Raw genomic sequence first — 15,484 nt, 5'->3', positions numbered from 1 at the left:
TCGGGTGACGTGGCTCAATGGGGGGCCAAAAATCTCCCCCTTTTAGGGCTTTAAAAGATAGGTATCCCGTTTTCAGTGAGATTGTGAGAATAATACTGTTTTGATCCCGTTTGTAGTTCAGTCCGGTGTAAACCCAGTAACCTTACACTCGCTAGTCTGGTCCACAAAGGCCCAAGGCCCAAGGCCCCAACTGTCCCCAGTAACGGAACCGAAAAACTGAAAAGAGGCCATGTTTGGTTTAGGTGTGTAAAAGTTTTGATGAAAGAGAAATGATACTTTGACCATTAATTAGGGATATTAAATAAAGTCTAATTACAAAATTACCTCCACAACTATGGTACTGTAGCAGTTGCTCTAGCTAATGAGGCCTTTGACCGCACGATTGGAAGATGATTGAGTGCGGTTACTGTAGCATCACTGTAGCCAATCATGATGAAACTGGGCTCATTAGATTCGTCTCGAAAAATTACACCCATTTCTAAAAAAGTTTTGCAAATAAACTTCGTTTAGTACTTCATGCATGCATTCGTCTTTTTGTGAAAAAATTTTGATGCATTCATCCAAACATGGCCAGAAATAAGTATCCTGTTTTCAGCGGAAAGGCTATATATCACCTAGTCTACGTATGTCAGATCCATCGCCTGAAGTATAGATTGTGCCGTTTTTAATTCCATATGGCCCAATAGCATCACATGCAGATACTGTGCTCAGACTTTACTTTTCACATGCATCCGCATGCAATTGGGTTGGCCAGTTGCATGCAGCATGCGCATGGCAGTACATTATCTTCTTTTTAGTTTATTATTTTTTCACTATACTGCTCTGATTGTTTCTTTCATTCTTTTTTCCTTCATTCTTTTTTCCTTTTTCCTTTCTTACTCTAAGCCTGCATATACAGATTTATTTTAATATATAAATAAGCATGCATATTCTTTTATTCATATTTAAAAGCGATTCATACTCAATGTAGACTAATTTATCTATATTGTAGATTCATACATTAGTATGTAAAAAAATAATTAGTTTCTTTTTATATGCTAATTTGTCTTCACGTAAAATTATTTGTCTGTGTGTAACTAATTTATTCCCAATGCTAAATTATTTGTTCGCTATGTAGATTAAATTGTTCCGTGATGTTGACCCATTTGTTCACGATGTTTATTTTTTTATTATTTATTCTATACAATCAAATATTCGTGGTGCGTAATATTTTGTTCATTGTACATTATTATTTGTTTATTATGTTTAATTTATTGTTCGTAGAAAATAATTATTTGTTCGTGTTCTTAACATATTTGTTCCCATAATCCGAAATTCACTATTTAGTATTAAAAATATTTTAAAAAAACATCGTGCAAACATAGGCAAGTGTAGTTTTGTTTTGAAAATCTTGTCGTAAGAAAGATAATGGTGCATTCCAAATTTAATCCAAGTGTTTGGTTTAATAGTTATAGTTTTTTTAGTTTTAGATTTGCATGCATGTGGCGATGTTATTATGTTTGTCCACTTCTATATATAATATATATGTACAGATTACCTATCAACAAGCACAGCAATCTAACATAAATGGACCGGCCCAAACTATAATAATTTTCTTGGGGCGATGGTTTCGCGAAATATCACCTCAAGTATGGAAAGTCGCGCCCCGTTTTCAGCGAAAATAATCCTGTTTTGATCCCGTTTGCAGTTCAGCCCGGTTTAAACCCAGTAACCTTACACTCGCTAGTCTGGTCCACAAAGGCCCAAGGCCCAAGGCCCCAACTGCCCCGAGCGGCCGAGCCCCTGACGCCCGACACCTCGGCCTCGTGTGGACTGCCCTCGTCTCCCGACCCCGAGGTCCCCGACTGCCGCACGACCTGCCACCGCCCGTCGCCCGCATCCCCCGATGCCGCCCAAGTCGAAGGCGGCGGCCGCCGCCGCAGAGCCGGTCTCCGTCGAGGACCTCTTCACCTCGCTCCACCGCCACATCCAGGCCAGCGAGTTCAAACAGGCCGCCAAGGTCGCCGACCAAGGTCAAGCACCCCTCCCCCAGCGCGTATCGGAGCCTGTCTGTACCCTAACCCCCGTTCGGATCTGACCCCGACCGGTTCCGCAGTTCTCAAGGCGGCGCCGGGGGACGAGGACGCGGTGCGATGCAAGGTGGTGGCGCACATCAAGGCCGACGAGATCGACAAGGCGCTCGCCGCGATGCGTGCCGCCGAGCGCCTCCCCATCGACTTCAGCTCCAACAAGGTGATGCGAGTTGCTCCCCTTTAACTCTCTTCACCCGTTTGATCTGTATGTTGACTTGCCATCCCTGATTGGCTCACTAGGCTGTGGTTACGATACATGAGTGGTCAGATCTGTGTGTGTTCATGTCCTAGGATAAAATAAATCTGTCGATCTGTGTGATCGAAACGAAAGTCTTCACTTGATGAGCTTCTCCCAATGCAGTTTAGTTCTGATTGCAAACTGCTGATGCTAACCACTTTGCATCGTGAATTTTGTTGGAGGTCATGCGATTCACCGCAATTGTTGCATTGCATCCTAGTATTCCGCACTCTGCCGAAACTTATGATTCATATGTTAGGGGTGGTAAGGAAGGCAAAATCTTATGTGCAGTTATCTGACATATTTTGGCAAGAACTACTGATGGAGAAGAAACTTCCATTTTATGTTTTAAACTTGTAATGCTTTGGCTTAAAATATGAACAAATTCAGCAGTCCTTCCAGTCGGACACAAGTGATTATGCTTGGTACTAATTCTGCTGTTCCAATATTCCCCAGGTTAGCTATTGTTCATATCTATCCATTCTAGCTTAAACAAATTGACAGTATCAACTCTTTTAATTCCACAAACTCTATGGTCGATAATACCTGTTGAATTCTTACATCTGGATCCTGTTGCATTTTAGTAATAAATTATACGCTGAAGTTAAAGTAAGGCTAGACTTAATTCTCTATTGAGTGCTGACCTTTGCCTTTTTGTTGAGATTTATTTTGCACTGTTTGTTTTTTGTAATCAGTTGTGGATTAAAATGTCGTGTTGGAGAATCGTGTACTAGTTTTTGGCCAAGTTGATGCTAGGGTATCATTTTTTTTGTTACTAAGAACAATTTGTTTGATCAAACTAAGTATTATTATTATTCAGGCATACTGTTACTACAGGCAAAACAAACTGCAAGAAGCTCTGGATCTTTTAAGAGGTCAGGAAGAAACTGCACCTGTTCTCCAGCTGGAATCCCAGATTTTGTACCGGCTAGGAAGAATGAATGACTGCATGAATAGCTATGAGAAGCTTCAAAAATTTAAGATTGACTCAATGGATCTGAAGATAAATATCATTGCTGCTCTGGTTGCTGCTGGAAGGGCTTCTGAGGTGCAGACAGCTATGAAGGCACAAAAGGTTGATCTTACCACAAGAGCACTTAGGGATACTCGTAGCTTTGAGCTCGCATACAATTCTGCTTGCTCCTTGATAGAAGACAAGAAGTATTCAGAAGCTAAGGAGCAGTTGGACTTGGCTAAAAGGTGAATTTCCTGCTGCAGCGATTGCTAATGACCGTGCTACTTAGATTTACTGGACTAATGCATCCATTACTACAACATTTAGTATTGTCAGATTGATAATAATAAAACTCTGATTTTTTTTCAATGGTTAACTAGTTTAATTTTTCCATTTGTTTGCATAGTGAAATTAGGTTCCCATGTCTTTCAAGGAGAGTCTAAAATGTTCCTTCATGATTATGGATATGCTGCTCTACACTCATGAAATTATGGAAGATCTATATCGTGATTGGGGCAGTCTTTAAGCATAAACAATTAGCTGTATTCAAATATCCTTTTTCTTTATAATGCAGAATTGGGAAAGAAGAGCTTATGGTGGAAGACTATGGTGAAGATGATATTGAATATGAACTAGCTCCTGTATCTGCTCAGCTTGCTTATGTGCAACAGGTAACTATCTGGAGAAGTTTTCTTACAGAAAGTCCAACCATTATCCTATTAACTCGTCTTCATCATCACATTTTCAGCTACAAGGACAATCTCAAGACGCCATGCAAACCTATGTTAATATGATAAACAAAAAGGCAGCTGATTTATCACCAGTTGCTGATCCATCATCACTTGCTGTGGCAACAACAAACCTTATTTCACTAAAAGGTACAAAAGATGCTGCAGACAGCTTGAAGAAGCTTGATCGGCTTTTTGAAAAATCTACTGCTCCAAACCATTTGCAACTTGTTGACCTCAAGTTGTCCCAAAGGCAAAAAGAAGCTCTGTATTCTGCCCGTGTTCTCTTACTCCTCCATACAAATAAAACTGATCAGGTTTGTTTTTGCAAAGTCAATTTATCTCCTGCTTCCTTCTGTGAAGAAATACCTATTTGATTTCTTTACTTAGGGCTGTAGTGAGATCATTCGGTTCTCTGCATTTCTTTTCTCATATGTGTGAAATTTCTAATCTTATTTCAGCTGGAATTTCTGGCAGGTTATAATATTAACGGTAATGCTATAGAACTGACGCGTGAAATAGTTGCAATAGTTAAGCGTCAATGTTGGAACTAATGTTTCCTGCATAGTTCACAGTAAATGTTACATGAAACATAGTGTTCATGTTGCTGCAGAAATTTTCTATCCCAGAGTCGAACCATATAGTCATTTTTTTACACATCATTTTTCATCTTGCAAACAGTGACCGCTGATGTTGCACTGAGTAAATTTCCGTTGGACTTCTGGGCGCTAGCAGCGCCGTAATATTAAAGCTAGCACTGACATGACTGATGATTAAGTAGTTTTTCTTTTTCACTTGAGAAATATTATTGGGTTGCAAGTTAGTGTGGAAGGTCTGTTACTAAACTAGATCTGTTCAATGCACATTCTGAACCTCTTTCCTGACACCTTAGCAGGGATATCCCTACAGTTGTTCAGTTCCGCAGGCAACAGCTTTTTTTTTTTTTTTTGCTTTCATTGTTATAATTGAACTACAGTGTTGTCAATTCAGTTTATAAGTAAAATGACTGACCAATATAATTTTGTTTGATTTTTAAATGACTTGCGTGCAAAAATATTAATGCGTCTATATAATCACCTAACTGGAAAATTATCATCATCAGTATCCCTTTCATTTGTTTGGTGGTCACTTTTATGGTGAGTCTTTTAGTGATTGCTCATTTCTGTTCTTAACCTTTTTGTAGGCACATGAGTTGGTCAGTGGACTGCTTGGTATGTTTCGAGATAGTGTATTCCCAGTTTTACTTCAAGCTGCTGTTCATGTGAAAGAAAAAAAGGTTCAGAAAGCTGAAGAAGTTCTTAGCCAGTACGCCGAGAAGCATCCTGAGAATTCTAAAGGGGCCCTCCTTTCCCTTGCTCAGATTGCTGCTAATGCCAATCATTTTCAGCTTGCTGCTGACTCGCTGTCCAAAATACTTGACATTCAGCACATGCCTGCAACAGTTGCTACACTAGTGGCTCTTAAAGAGCGACTAGGTGACTCGAATGCTGCAGCCTCTGTACTTGATTCTGCTATCCAGTGGTGGAAGAATTCCATGACCGAGGATAACAAATTAGATTTGTTCATGAGGGTGGCTGCTGAGTTTAAGCTCAGTCATGGACGTGATGAAGAGGCTTGTCTGTTGTATGAGGAACTTGTTAAGAGCCATGGAAGCATTGAAGCTTTGGCTGGGCTTGTAGTGACTTCAGCACGCACTAACGTGGAGAAGGCTGAACAATACGAGAAGAAGCTGAAGCCATTGCCAGGCCTCAAAGGAGTTAATGTTGAGAGCTTGGAGAAGACATCTGGTGCAAGGCATGTTGAAGGGCCTCAAGATATGAAGGTAGACGTTCCTGAGGAGGTGAAGAAGCAAAAGGCAAAGAAGAGGAAGCGGAAGCCTAGATACCCGAAGGGCTTTGATCCAGCAAACCCGGGGCCGCCACCGGATCCTGAGAGATGGCTGCCCAGGAGAGAGCGATCCAGTTACCGTCCAAAGAGGAAGGATAAGAGGGCTCAGGTCAGAGGTGCTCAAGGAGCTGTAACTAGAGAGACAGCGGCTGCCAGTGTTTCTTCAAAAGGAAGCCAAAACACCAGTTCATCAAAGACTCCAGCGGCAAACACCGATCAGCCAAAGGCTAGCAACAAATCCAGGAAGAAGAAGTCGAGATCTTAGATGAATTTTTTTAAAGTTAAACAAATTGACAGTGCAAAAGGACATGCCAATTTACCTTGTTGACTTGAAATTTTTGGGTTGGATTGCTTGCGTATTTTCTTTCTAGTTTGTTTAAAGTGACTTGAAAATTTTGTTGAGCTGAATCGCGATGGAACGCTCCACTAGATTTATGTTTTCTTTATAAGTGTATACAGTACTTTTTGTTGTACTTTTAACTCAATTCAAGCGTGCATGTGCTCTAACATTATTACATTAAACGGTTCGTAGCAGCTAGGCCAGAAACCGCCTTCAGATGTTTCAGTGCGACGATGCATACCGGGACATCTACTATGACTACTTTGAAACGGGCCCTTAATCCGATCCAGACGTGCGATATTCAAATCAATCGGCCAAGATGTACTTATACAACAACAACATAGCCTTTTTTCCCAAGCAAGTTGGGGTAGGCTAGAGATGAAACCCGAAAGAAATAAGTTTAAGGTTCAGACACATTGATAGCTAGTCTCCAAGCGCTCCTATCCAAAGCTATCTCTTTAGAAATATTCCAATCCTTAACCCGAAAGAAATAAGTTCAAGGTTCAGGCACATTGATAGCTAGTCTCCAAGCGCTTCTATCCAAAGCTATCTCTTTAGAAATATTCCAATCCTTAAGGTCTCTCTTAACTGACTCATCCCACGTCAGTTTAGGTCTACCTCTACCACTCTTTACATTATCGACCCGCTCAAGAACCCCATTTCGCACCGGCGCCTCAGGAGGCCTTCGTTGGACATGTCCAAACCATCTCAGCCGATGCTGGGTAAGTTTCTCCTCAATTGGTGCCACCCCGACCCTATCCCGAATAACTTCGTTCCGGACTCTATCCCTCCTTGTGTGCCCGCAAAACCACCGCAACATCCGCATCTCTACTACACTCAGTTGCTGGACATGTCGACTTTTTGTAGGCCAACATTCAGCACCGTATAACATCGCCGGACGAATTGATGTCCTATAGAATTTGCCTTTTAGTTTTTGTGGCACCCTCTTGTCACAAAGGATGCCAGAAGCTTGCCGCCATTTCAACCAGTCAGCTGAAATTCTATGCCTAACATCTTCATCAATGTCGCCATCCTTTTGTAGCACCGATCCTAAATACCGAAAAGTATCCTTCTAGACCACCACTTGCCCATCTAGACTAACGTCTCCCCCTCATGCCTAGTCACGCTGAAATCGCACATCATGTACTCGGTCTTGGTCCTACTAAGTCTGAACCCTTTCGACTCTAACGTGCGTCTCCACAGCTCTAACTTCCTATTAACCCCTACCCTACTCTCGTCAACTAGCACCACATCATCAGCAAAGAGCATACACCAAGGGATCTCACCTTGTATATCCCTTGTGACCTCATCCATCACTAAAGCAAATAAATAAGGGCTCAATGCTGACCCCTGGTGTAGGCCTATGTTAATAGGAAAGTCAGTGGTGTTGCCATCATATGTCCGGACAAACGTCGTCGCATCATTGTACATATCCTTAATGAGGGTAATGTACTTAGTTGGGACTTTGTGCTTCTCCAAGACCCACCACATGACATTTCTCGGTACTTTGTCATATGCCTTCTCAAGATTAATGAAGACCATGTGCAAGTCCTTCTTCTGCTCCCTATATCTCTCCATCAATTGTCGTATTAAGAAAATCGCCTCCATGGTTGATCTTCCAGGCATGAACCCAAATTGATTTTGGGTCACACTTATCACTCTTCTTAGGCGATGCTCGATAACCCTCTCCCAAAGCTTCATCGTATGGCTCATCAGTTTAATCCCACGGTAGTTAGTACAACTTTGAACAACGCCCTTGTTTTTGAAGATAGGTACTAATATACTTCTCCTCCATTCTGCCGACATCTTGTTTGACCGAAAAATGAGATTAAAAAGCTTAGTTAACCATACTATTGCTCTATCTCCTAGGCATCTCCACACCTCAATGGGGATACCATCAGGGCCCATCGCTTTACCTCCCTTCATCCTCTTCAAAGTCTCCCCGATCTCTACCTCCTGAATTCTCCTTACAAAATGTCTGTTGGTATCGTCAAAAGAGTCATCTAACTCAAGGGTAGGGCCCTCACTCTCCCCATTAAACAACTTGTCGAAGTACTCTCTCCATCTATCCATGATCTCCTCATCCTTCACTAACAGTCGATCTGTCCCATCCTTAATGCATTTGATTTGGTTGATGTCCCTTGTCTTCCGCTCGCGGATCCTAGCCATCCTATAAATGTCCTTCTCCCCTTCTTTCGTGCCTAGCCGCTGGTACAGATCATCATACGTCTTACCCTTTGCTACGCTCACAGCTCGCTTTGTAACCCTCTTCGCTAATTTATAGCCCTCGATGTTGGCTGCACTCTTGTCAAGGTGGAGGCGCTTGAAACACTCCTTCTTCTCCTTAATAGCCCTTTGCACCTCGTCGTTCCACCACCAGGTGTCTTTCCCCTCCTGTTTGCCTCCCCTACTCACGCCAAACACCTCTGAGGCCACCTTCCGAACACATGTTGACATCTTTAGCCACATGTCATCTGCGTCTTCTCCTTCATCCCAAGGCCCCTCACCTAGCATCCTTTCCTTAAACGCTTGTGCCGCTTCCCCTCTAAGCTTCCACCACTTTGTTCTCGCAATCTTGGCACGTTTGTCCCGGTGGACACGTACCCGAAGACGAAAGTCCGCCACCACAAGCTTGTGTTGAGGGACAACACACTCCCCAGGTATCACCTTACAATCTAAGCAATCACGTCTATCCTCCCTCGTAGCAAGGATAAAATCGATCTGGCTCGAGTGTTGTCCACTACGAAACGTCACAAGATGGGATTCCCTCTTCTTAAACACGGTATTCGCTAGCAACAAGTCGTAGGCTAACGCGAAGTTCAACACATCCTCCCCCTCTTGACTCCTGCTACCATACCCAAAACCCCCGTGCACTCGCTCGAACCCTACATTAGTCGCACCCACATGGCCGTTGAGATCTCCTCCTATGAAGAGTTTCTCGCTGGTAGGCACGATACTAACCATGCTATCTAGATCTTCCCAGAACTGCATTTTGGTGCTCTCACTAAGGCCTACCTGAGGGGCATAGGCACTGATCACATTCAAAACCAAATCTCCAACTACCAACCGGATTAGGATAATCCGGTCGCCTTTCCTTCTAACCTCTACGACTCCATCCTTAAGACTCATATCAATCAAGATGCCTACACCATTCCTACCCGGAGTTGCTCCCGTGTACCAAAGCTTGAAGCCAGTATCCTCAACCTCCTTCGCCTTCTGGCCCTTCCATTTAGTCTCCTGAACACATAGAATATTTACACGCCTCCTAATTGCTGCATCAACTAGCTCTCGCAACTTACCCGTTAGGGACCCTGCGTTCCAGCTACCTATACGAATCCTAGTTGGCTCGGCTAGCTTCCTTACCCTTCGCACCCGTCGAGAGAAGTGCGAAGACCCTTGCTCATTTTTCACTACACCCGGGCGCAGATGTAGCGCGCCATTCAGGTGACGACCCGACCCTTGCTCACTTATCATCGTACCCAGGTCACGATATGACGCGCCCTTGGGGGGATGGCGACCCGGCCCTTGCCCATTTATCACCACACCCGGGTTCCGATGTAGCGCGTCGCTAAGAGGGTTACGCCCCAACGAGTTTCTTGTGGGTTTTAAATCCATTAGAGTGGTTATTTTTATGCTGGTTTGCCAAAACCTAACGCAACCCTCCTCCTTTACCCGGGCTTGGGACCGGCTATGCTGAGACGACTCAGGAGAGAGTCTTTCAGTCAGCACAGGCGGAGTTGATGTACTTATACAAATTTAAAACATTTTGTATACTGGAAGGCTTAGTGTACTGGTTTAGAAAACGAACACCTATTCTAGTTTCAATCCAGCAAAAAATGAACAAGCCGCCAATATTGGAAGGAGAGTATTTTACTATTTTTGAAACGGAAACTGTAGAGGCATTTGCAGACATCCATGCTTTGCGTCTTTTGAAAAAAGGACTTTGAAGTCTGAGACTTCAACAAGCCGCCAGGCTGAACATTTCCCTCAACGGAGCGCAGAGCCAGCGAGCCGATGCACTGGAAATCTGGAATGGATTCCATCCTCAATCACCCCTCCTCGCCCTCCGCCGCCGGCTTCCCCTTCCACCGGCGACTCATCGGTGCGCTCCTCCCCCTTCCTCCCCGTTGCTTGCGGCTGCAGAGAAGAGTTTCTGATTTCTGACCCGGGCGGTTTGCGCCAACAGCCTCTCGCGGCGGCGGCGCTCCTGGGCTCGCCGGCAATGCACAGCCCCCGTTCTCGGCCCGGCGCATCTCAATCGCCTCTTCATCTCCATCGCTCTTTAGAAGGGTATTAACTAGTAGTAATTTTTTATTATTATTTCTGGCATTGCTCTGTCGTCTTCGCTTGCTTGCTGGGTGCTGTGCTTCTTCCGAGTAGAATGTGAATGTTAGATCCTCTTTGCAATCTATCCAAAAATGGTTTGTCGATAACTTGATATGCTAATGTCAGTTTATGAAAAAACCGCTGGTTCAATTGGCAGAAGCAGACACATGTGCTTATGTACGTCAGTATAATGTCAGTTGTCAGGTTAAACTCTTGTAACAAGATGGGGAGTTTAGTGTAGCCATCGTAATTCCCAATGAAACTTCAGTTAGGGAGAGTAGGAATCTTGATAAGCTTTATAATTCATAGTAAGTGCAACTCTCATCAGCCTCACCGAACATCCTTCAGCAGGGCAGCAAGAGAACAGGGTCAGTGGATTCGGAAGTGATTATAAATGAGGCAGGATGCATTATCAGCAGTCAGCAGACTTCTTCGAGGCGATTCACGTGGAGCAAAGACAGGACCAAGTTCCTCACCAATTACTTGACGCAACAAGCTTCAGATGCCAAGGGAAAAGATGCATTGTTCAGGGAGGACACTCTGCGAAAAGCTTCAGAGGTTGTTTCTCAGCGGTTCAAGCGAGAGTGCAGCGTTGCTGATGTACAGAGGAAGTTGACAGCTCTGGGGGAGAGATGGCAAAGGATAGAGAAGATGAAGTCCCTTGGTTCTGCGTCATGGGATCATGCCACTAGGACGATAAGCATGCGAGAAGAGGATTACCAGCAGTATTCCATGGTAATGGGAAGGTGTCCCTTTTAGTTTGATAATTGAACGTTCTAAGTTACCTTAGACCCTATTTACGTTCAAATAACTTTTTATAGCCCTTGCAGTGCTATGCCACCATTAACTGCCATGGCTGAGCGCCTGAGCCTGTTTGTTTTCTTTGCAATGAAGGATCACCCGAAGGATTCAGGGATGCTGAATAGGCCTATTGAGGATTATGATGAACTTTCTTTCATCTTCAGTGATGAATATGATCCATCAACAGATGGAATTCAGTTGAAAAAGGTCCAGAATTCCCATTCTGACGATAGTAGGATATCTGAAGATCCCGTGGAGCAGAGTATAGCTGGTGAGGACATCCGCTACTTAGTTCTTAAGATTGGGGAGTTAATAGATGCCATAAAAAGCTTAAAGCCCAGAGACTTTGCTGACGACTTGTGGAAAGCGGTTACAGCCTGCGGTTACAACGACAGGATGTCTATCACTGCGTTTGAGTATTTTCTGAAGAACGAGGTTGAAGGGAAGATTTTCCTGGTGCGTAGCCCAGATCTTCGCAAGGAATGGTTAGCTAAGTTCTTCTCTAGTCTTCTGTGACCATTCTTGATTTTTTTTCTATCCAGCAGTTTAGTTCTGTATCTGTAATTCTGTATGAATGGAAACCTTAGCACAGAAGAACAATGGTAATAACATGAGAGAAGATGATCTGATTTTTATCTCTTCCTATTCTACAAAGTCAATACAAACGTTCAAATGCGAGAAGCGGTTCTAGGACTAATCTAGTACAATCACAGTAAACTGCACACAATCATGCACAGATGAAAGCCTACACACCACTTGACAAGGTTGATACAATTGCTACAGATCATAACCTAACCCTGCTCAACTACAATCCTACAACTCATATGTAACCAAGTTGCTACATATCACAACCTGTCAACCTAATCTCTACTTGTCATTCAACAAAGAATCAACATCCGGAGTCACAATGACATGCCGCTTCTCAATCTCCCCAAGTAAGCAACAATGTTTCTCTTGAGTGTTCAGAGCCACTATATGTTGTGGCATCCTACTCTCTGCTCCTCGATTCACCTGCAGAGGAAGAAAGTAAGCATGACATACATGGGATATCTTGATAAGCTCTGAAGAAAAAGGCGAGAAAGTTGTGGACTAACATCAAACATGACATCTCCTAACTTCATTTTGACCTTGCCACTTTTGTATACCAGCATTTTGCCCAAATAACCCTGAGGCAGCTGCTGAAGGTTGGATCCTTCCTTCACCTCCTCGCCAGTGGCCCTTCCTTTCCTTTCAACTATATTGGAGGACCTTCTGGGCAAAGGAAGAGATTTTGGGAGCTGGAAGAGGAACATTCTTTCTTTGCTATCTTGTTCTTGCTGCTACAAGTTGCAAGTGAAGCATATCAGTGTTCAGAAACTAAGAATACAATTTAGCAGAGCTCAGAGGTTCATACAAGCAAATGAAGCTCCTCTGCTGGACGTGTTGAAGCTTCGCATTCAATTGAACTTGGCTGAGTATCCTGAAACTCAACATCTTCATTATCGTCGTCGTCGCTCTCTTCGCTGTCAAACTTTCCTGTGAACGGTTGAATATTCCCATGAAAAATCTTAGCAGAAAGTATTGTTCAAAAGAATGGAAGTCATTAATCGTTACATTCACCTGAATTAACAGTAACAGGAAAGGATCTGGGGACTTGGAGTGGCTTCTTTTGACATAGAAACGATACAACAAAAGGTACATAAGACAAGTCAATAAGTCTGTCAAGAAACTGAGGATGGTTTCTAATACAGCAAGGTTGAAACCAAGAAATTCTTGCCTTCTTGGGACACTTACTGATTGATTTTGCTTGTGCACTCCTGATTGAGCTGGAAACAAGCTGACAACATCTGCAGAAGGTGGTGTTGAGGGGGGTTTCTGTGTCAAGCGCTCGTCTACAAATAATATGCTGAGTTTGATTCTTTTGAGATTATCGACTAAATCAATAACAGTACAACCCTTGGTCTCGTATGTGCATTTTTTTTTGCCTGATCTGATTGAAAGGCCTGTTGCTCCTAAATCTTAAAAACAGCCTGACGGTACGATATCAGTGCAGGTGTGGCAGTAAATTACCTTTTGTATTTGGCGCACTGTTTGCAGGCACCTGACAAGTCTGAAAAAGAACAGATACAAGTTCAGCCATCGAAAGAGCGCGCAACTCCTTTTCTTTTCTTCCTAAGCAAATCACAATACATCTGGCATCAAGACACGGTAATTGGATAATCAGTTACCCTCAGTATCTTCATCAACCGTTCATCGATTGGTTTTGGTTCTTCCTGTTGTGGCCTGAAACAGAAGAATGTGTTGCGCTAACGGTCACTGTAACACAGCTGGAGAAAACACCTAAGACACCACTAACACCTAAAGACAAAGAAAAATTTACATTTCAGTGGTCAATTTCTTTGGCTTCTGCGGTGGCACTTTCGGTTTGAACTTGAGTTTCTGTAGGGATACAGAGAAAGAAATGGTAAGGGTGTTAAAGCATCAACCTTCTTCTTGACAATTCGCTGAAACATTGAGAGAAGAAAATAAAATTGGTGAACTACCTTCACAGCGCGACGAACTGGGCGACTTCTCTTGGAGCTACCATCTGCATCCATTTCTGTTACTCTGCAACAACGAATAAACAAGAGCATAGAGCGGGAGCACCTGCTTAGTGATGAGTAATTAACTAGTATTTCATCTTTTTTCTACCCGACCATGTGTGGTTGTCTCACTAGCAGTATGGGGAAACCTCTCAGATCTGTCAGATAGATTCCTTCAACCTTTGCATTAGCAGCGTCAAGGGTCCTTTTATAGTCGCACCGCCGTACAGTTCCTGCAGGTGTTCGAAGCATCTATGCGCTACATCTGATCTATCCCTCCCCCCCAAACCATTCCTGTTCCAAATTTAACCTAGCCATTTTGGTCCGGTCATGAAACTATGCAAGAAGGCAAGAAGCTGAGTCGCAACAGAGACACACACAAGTGCTCCTGTAGGGAGCGGAAGCTAATCTCTCACACCGCCCCGAACCCATGAATTCCGCTTTGGCTTTGGGGCTGCCCAGCTAGCGAGGAAACGAAGAGGCAGCAGGATGAGGCGAGCGGAGAATTCGCAGCTCGTAGCTCCAAGAGAAGGAGACCCCCAGCTCTGAAGCACACGTACCTGCTGCGCTTGTACGGCTGCAAGCCTGCAACTGCAAGAGCTAGAGGAGCTCGGGCTCCTCCCAGCCTAGTCTCCCACCAGTACCCTCCCCAAAATGGTTGCCGCTGTGCTGGGCACCCCGAGCTGCAGGAGCAGCAGGCCTACCGGCCGCGGCTGCTGCTGTCTCGACAGGTGGAACGACTCTCAATTAGACTGGCAGGTCCGGGCCCACGCTTCAGTGAGCGGTGTCTCGAGGAACCGGTTCAACCAGCGATGCGGACAAACAGAAATCGACTACGAGCACGCCAGTGGAGCAATCGCCGACTCGCTTGCAAAAATCACTTGCGCGTTCGGCAGAAGGGCGTCCATCATCGTCCCAGAAGGGTGTTTTGCAAACTCAATCAGGATGCACTGAGGAAGCATTCTTAAGCATAGGCAGGTTATACATGTCCATGTCACGAATCAATGAGGCATGCAAGCAGCACCATGACAAATAGATCATACATTCTGTTTATTTTCTTTTCTTCCTATGAAATTGAATCATTGATACATCATACACACAATTGCTCGACACAGCAATCACGAAGTTATGAAAATCATAAAAATGAGGGGAACAAAAGGAACCAACCTATGAAGTAGGCCGATACATACAGCTCTGTTACAGAAAGTACACATCATGACACTATCACAGCAACATCAACATCAACAAAGCCTTTTAATCCCAAGCAAGTTGATGTAAGCTAGAATTGAAACCCAACAAAGACCATTATTCATGGTTCTGGCACGAGAATTGCGGCTTTTCAAGCACTCCTATCCAAGGACAAATCTTTAGGTATACTCCAGTCTTTCAAGTCTCTTCTAATTGTTTCTTCCCATGTCAACTTCGGCCGGCCCCTGCCTCTCCTCATATTACCGTCGTGCTTTAGGATACCACTATACACTGGTGCCTCTGGCGGTCTCCGTTGGACATGTCCAAACTATCATGACACTATCACACATCTCCAAAAGGGGCTTTTGCTTTTATACCCCTATTTTAA

At 43.9% G+C, this 15,484-nt stretch overlaps 3 protein-coding genes across 13 annotated transcripts; 2 read left to right on the top strand and 1 right to left on the bottom strand.

Annotated features, from left to right (window-relative positions):
• Positions 1-1,777: 1,777 nt before the first annotated feature.
• Positions 1,778-6,365, top strand: LOC120712984 (signal recognition particle subunit SRP72-like). The gene is made up of 6 exons (XM_039998943.1): positions 1,778-2,012; positions 2,096-2,232; positions 3,131-3,510; positions 3,840-3,936; positions 4,014-4,310; positions 5,177-6,365. The coding sequence occupies exons 1-6, from the start codon at positions 1,886-1,888 to the stop codon at positions 6,143-6,145; spliced, it is 2,007 nt and encodes a 668-aa protein (XP_039854877.1). The 5' UTR covers positions 1,778-1,885; the 3' UTR covers positions 6,146-6,365.
• A 3,785-nt stretch (positions 6,366-10,150) lies between these two features.
• LOC120712919 lies at positions 10,151-11,982 on the top strand. Of its 2 annotated transcripts, none has more exons than XM_039998851.1 (4): positions 10,151-10,322; positions 10,407-10,510; positions 10,895-11,281; positions 11,441-11,982. In XM_039998851.1, exons 1-4 carry the CDS (start codon positions 10,235-10,237, stop codon positions 11,861-11,863), a joined length of 1,002 nt encoding a protein of 333 aa, XP_039854785.1. In that variant the 5' UTR covers positions 10,151-10,234; the 3' UTR covers positions 11,864-11,982. The 2 variants fall into 2 exon arrangements, with proteins under 2 accessions (XP_039854785.1, XP_039854794.1); XM_039998860.1 differs by having other exon boundaries at positions 10,152-10,322; positions 10,898-11,281.
• Positions 11,959-14,635, bottom strand: LOC120712934 (DNA-directed RNA polymerase III subunit RPC4-like). 10 transcript variants are annotated; one of them, XM_039998893.1, is made up of 10 exons: positions 14,469-14,634; positions 13,870-13,933; positions 13,707-13,765; positions 13,555-13,609; positions 13,397-13,436; positions 13,121-13,218; positions 12,947-12,992; positions 12,741-12,862; positions 12,442-12,666; positions 11,959-12,358 (listed from the first exon to the last, which is right to left on the bottom strand). In XM_039998893.1, exons 2-10 carry the CDS (start codon positions 13,921-13,923, stop codon positions 12,215-12,217), a joined length of 843 nt encoding a protein of 280 aa, XP_039854827.1. In that variant the 5' UTR covers positions 13,924-13,933; positions 14,469-14,634; the 3' UTR covers positions 11,959-12,214. The 10 variants fall into 10 exon arrangements, with proteins under 10 accessions (XP_039854827.1, XP_039854859.1, XP_039854865.1 ...); XM_039998925.1 differs by having other exon boundaries at positions 13,121-13,173; XM_039998931.1 differs by having other exon boundaries at positions 12,442-12,663; positions 13,121-13,173.
• Positions 14,636-15,484: the final 849 nt, after the last annotated feature.

The sequence above is a fragment of the Panicum virgatum genome, chromosome 1K (assembly GCF_016808335.1).
Source record: "Panicum virgatum strain AP13 chromosome 1K, P.virgatum_v5, whole genome shotgun sequence".
NCBI lineage: Eukaryota > Viridiplantae > Streptophyta > Magnoliopsida > Poales > Poaceae > Panicum > Panicum virgatum.
The sequence above is the reverse complement of the archived record's forward strand: the minus strand, read 5'-3'. Positions and strand labels throughout refer to the sequence as shown.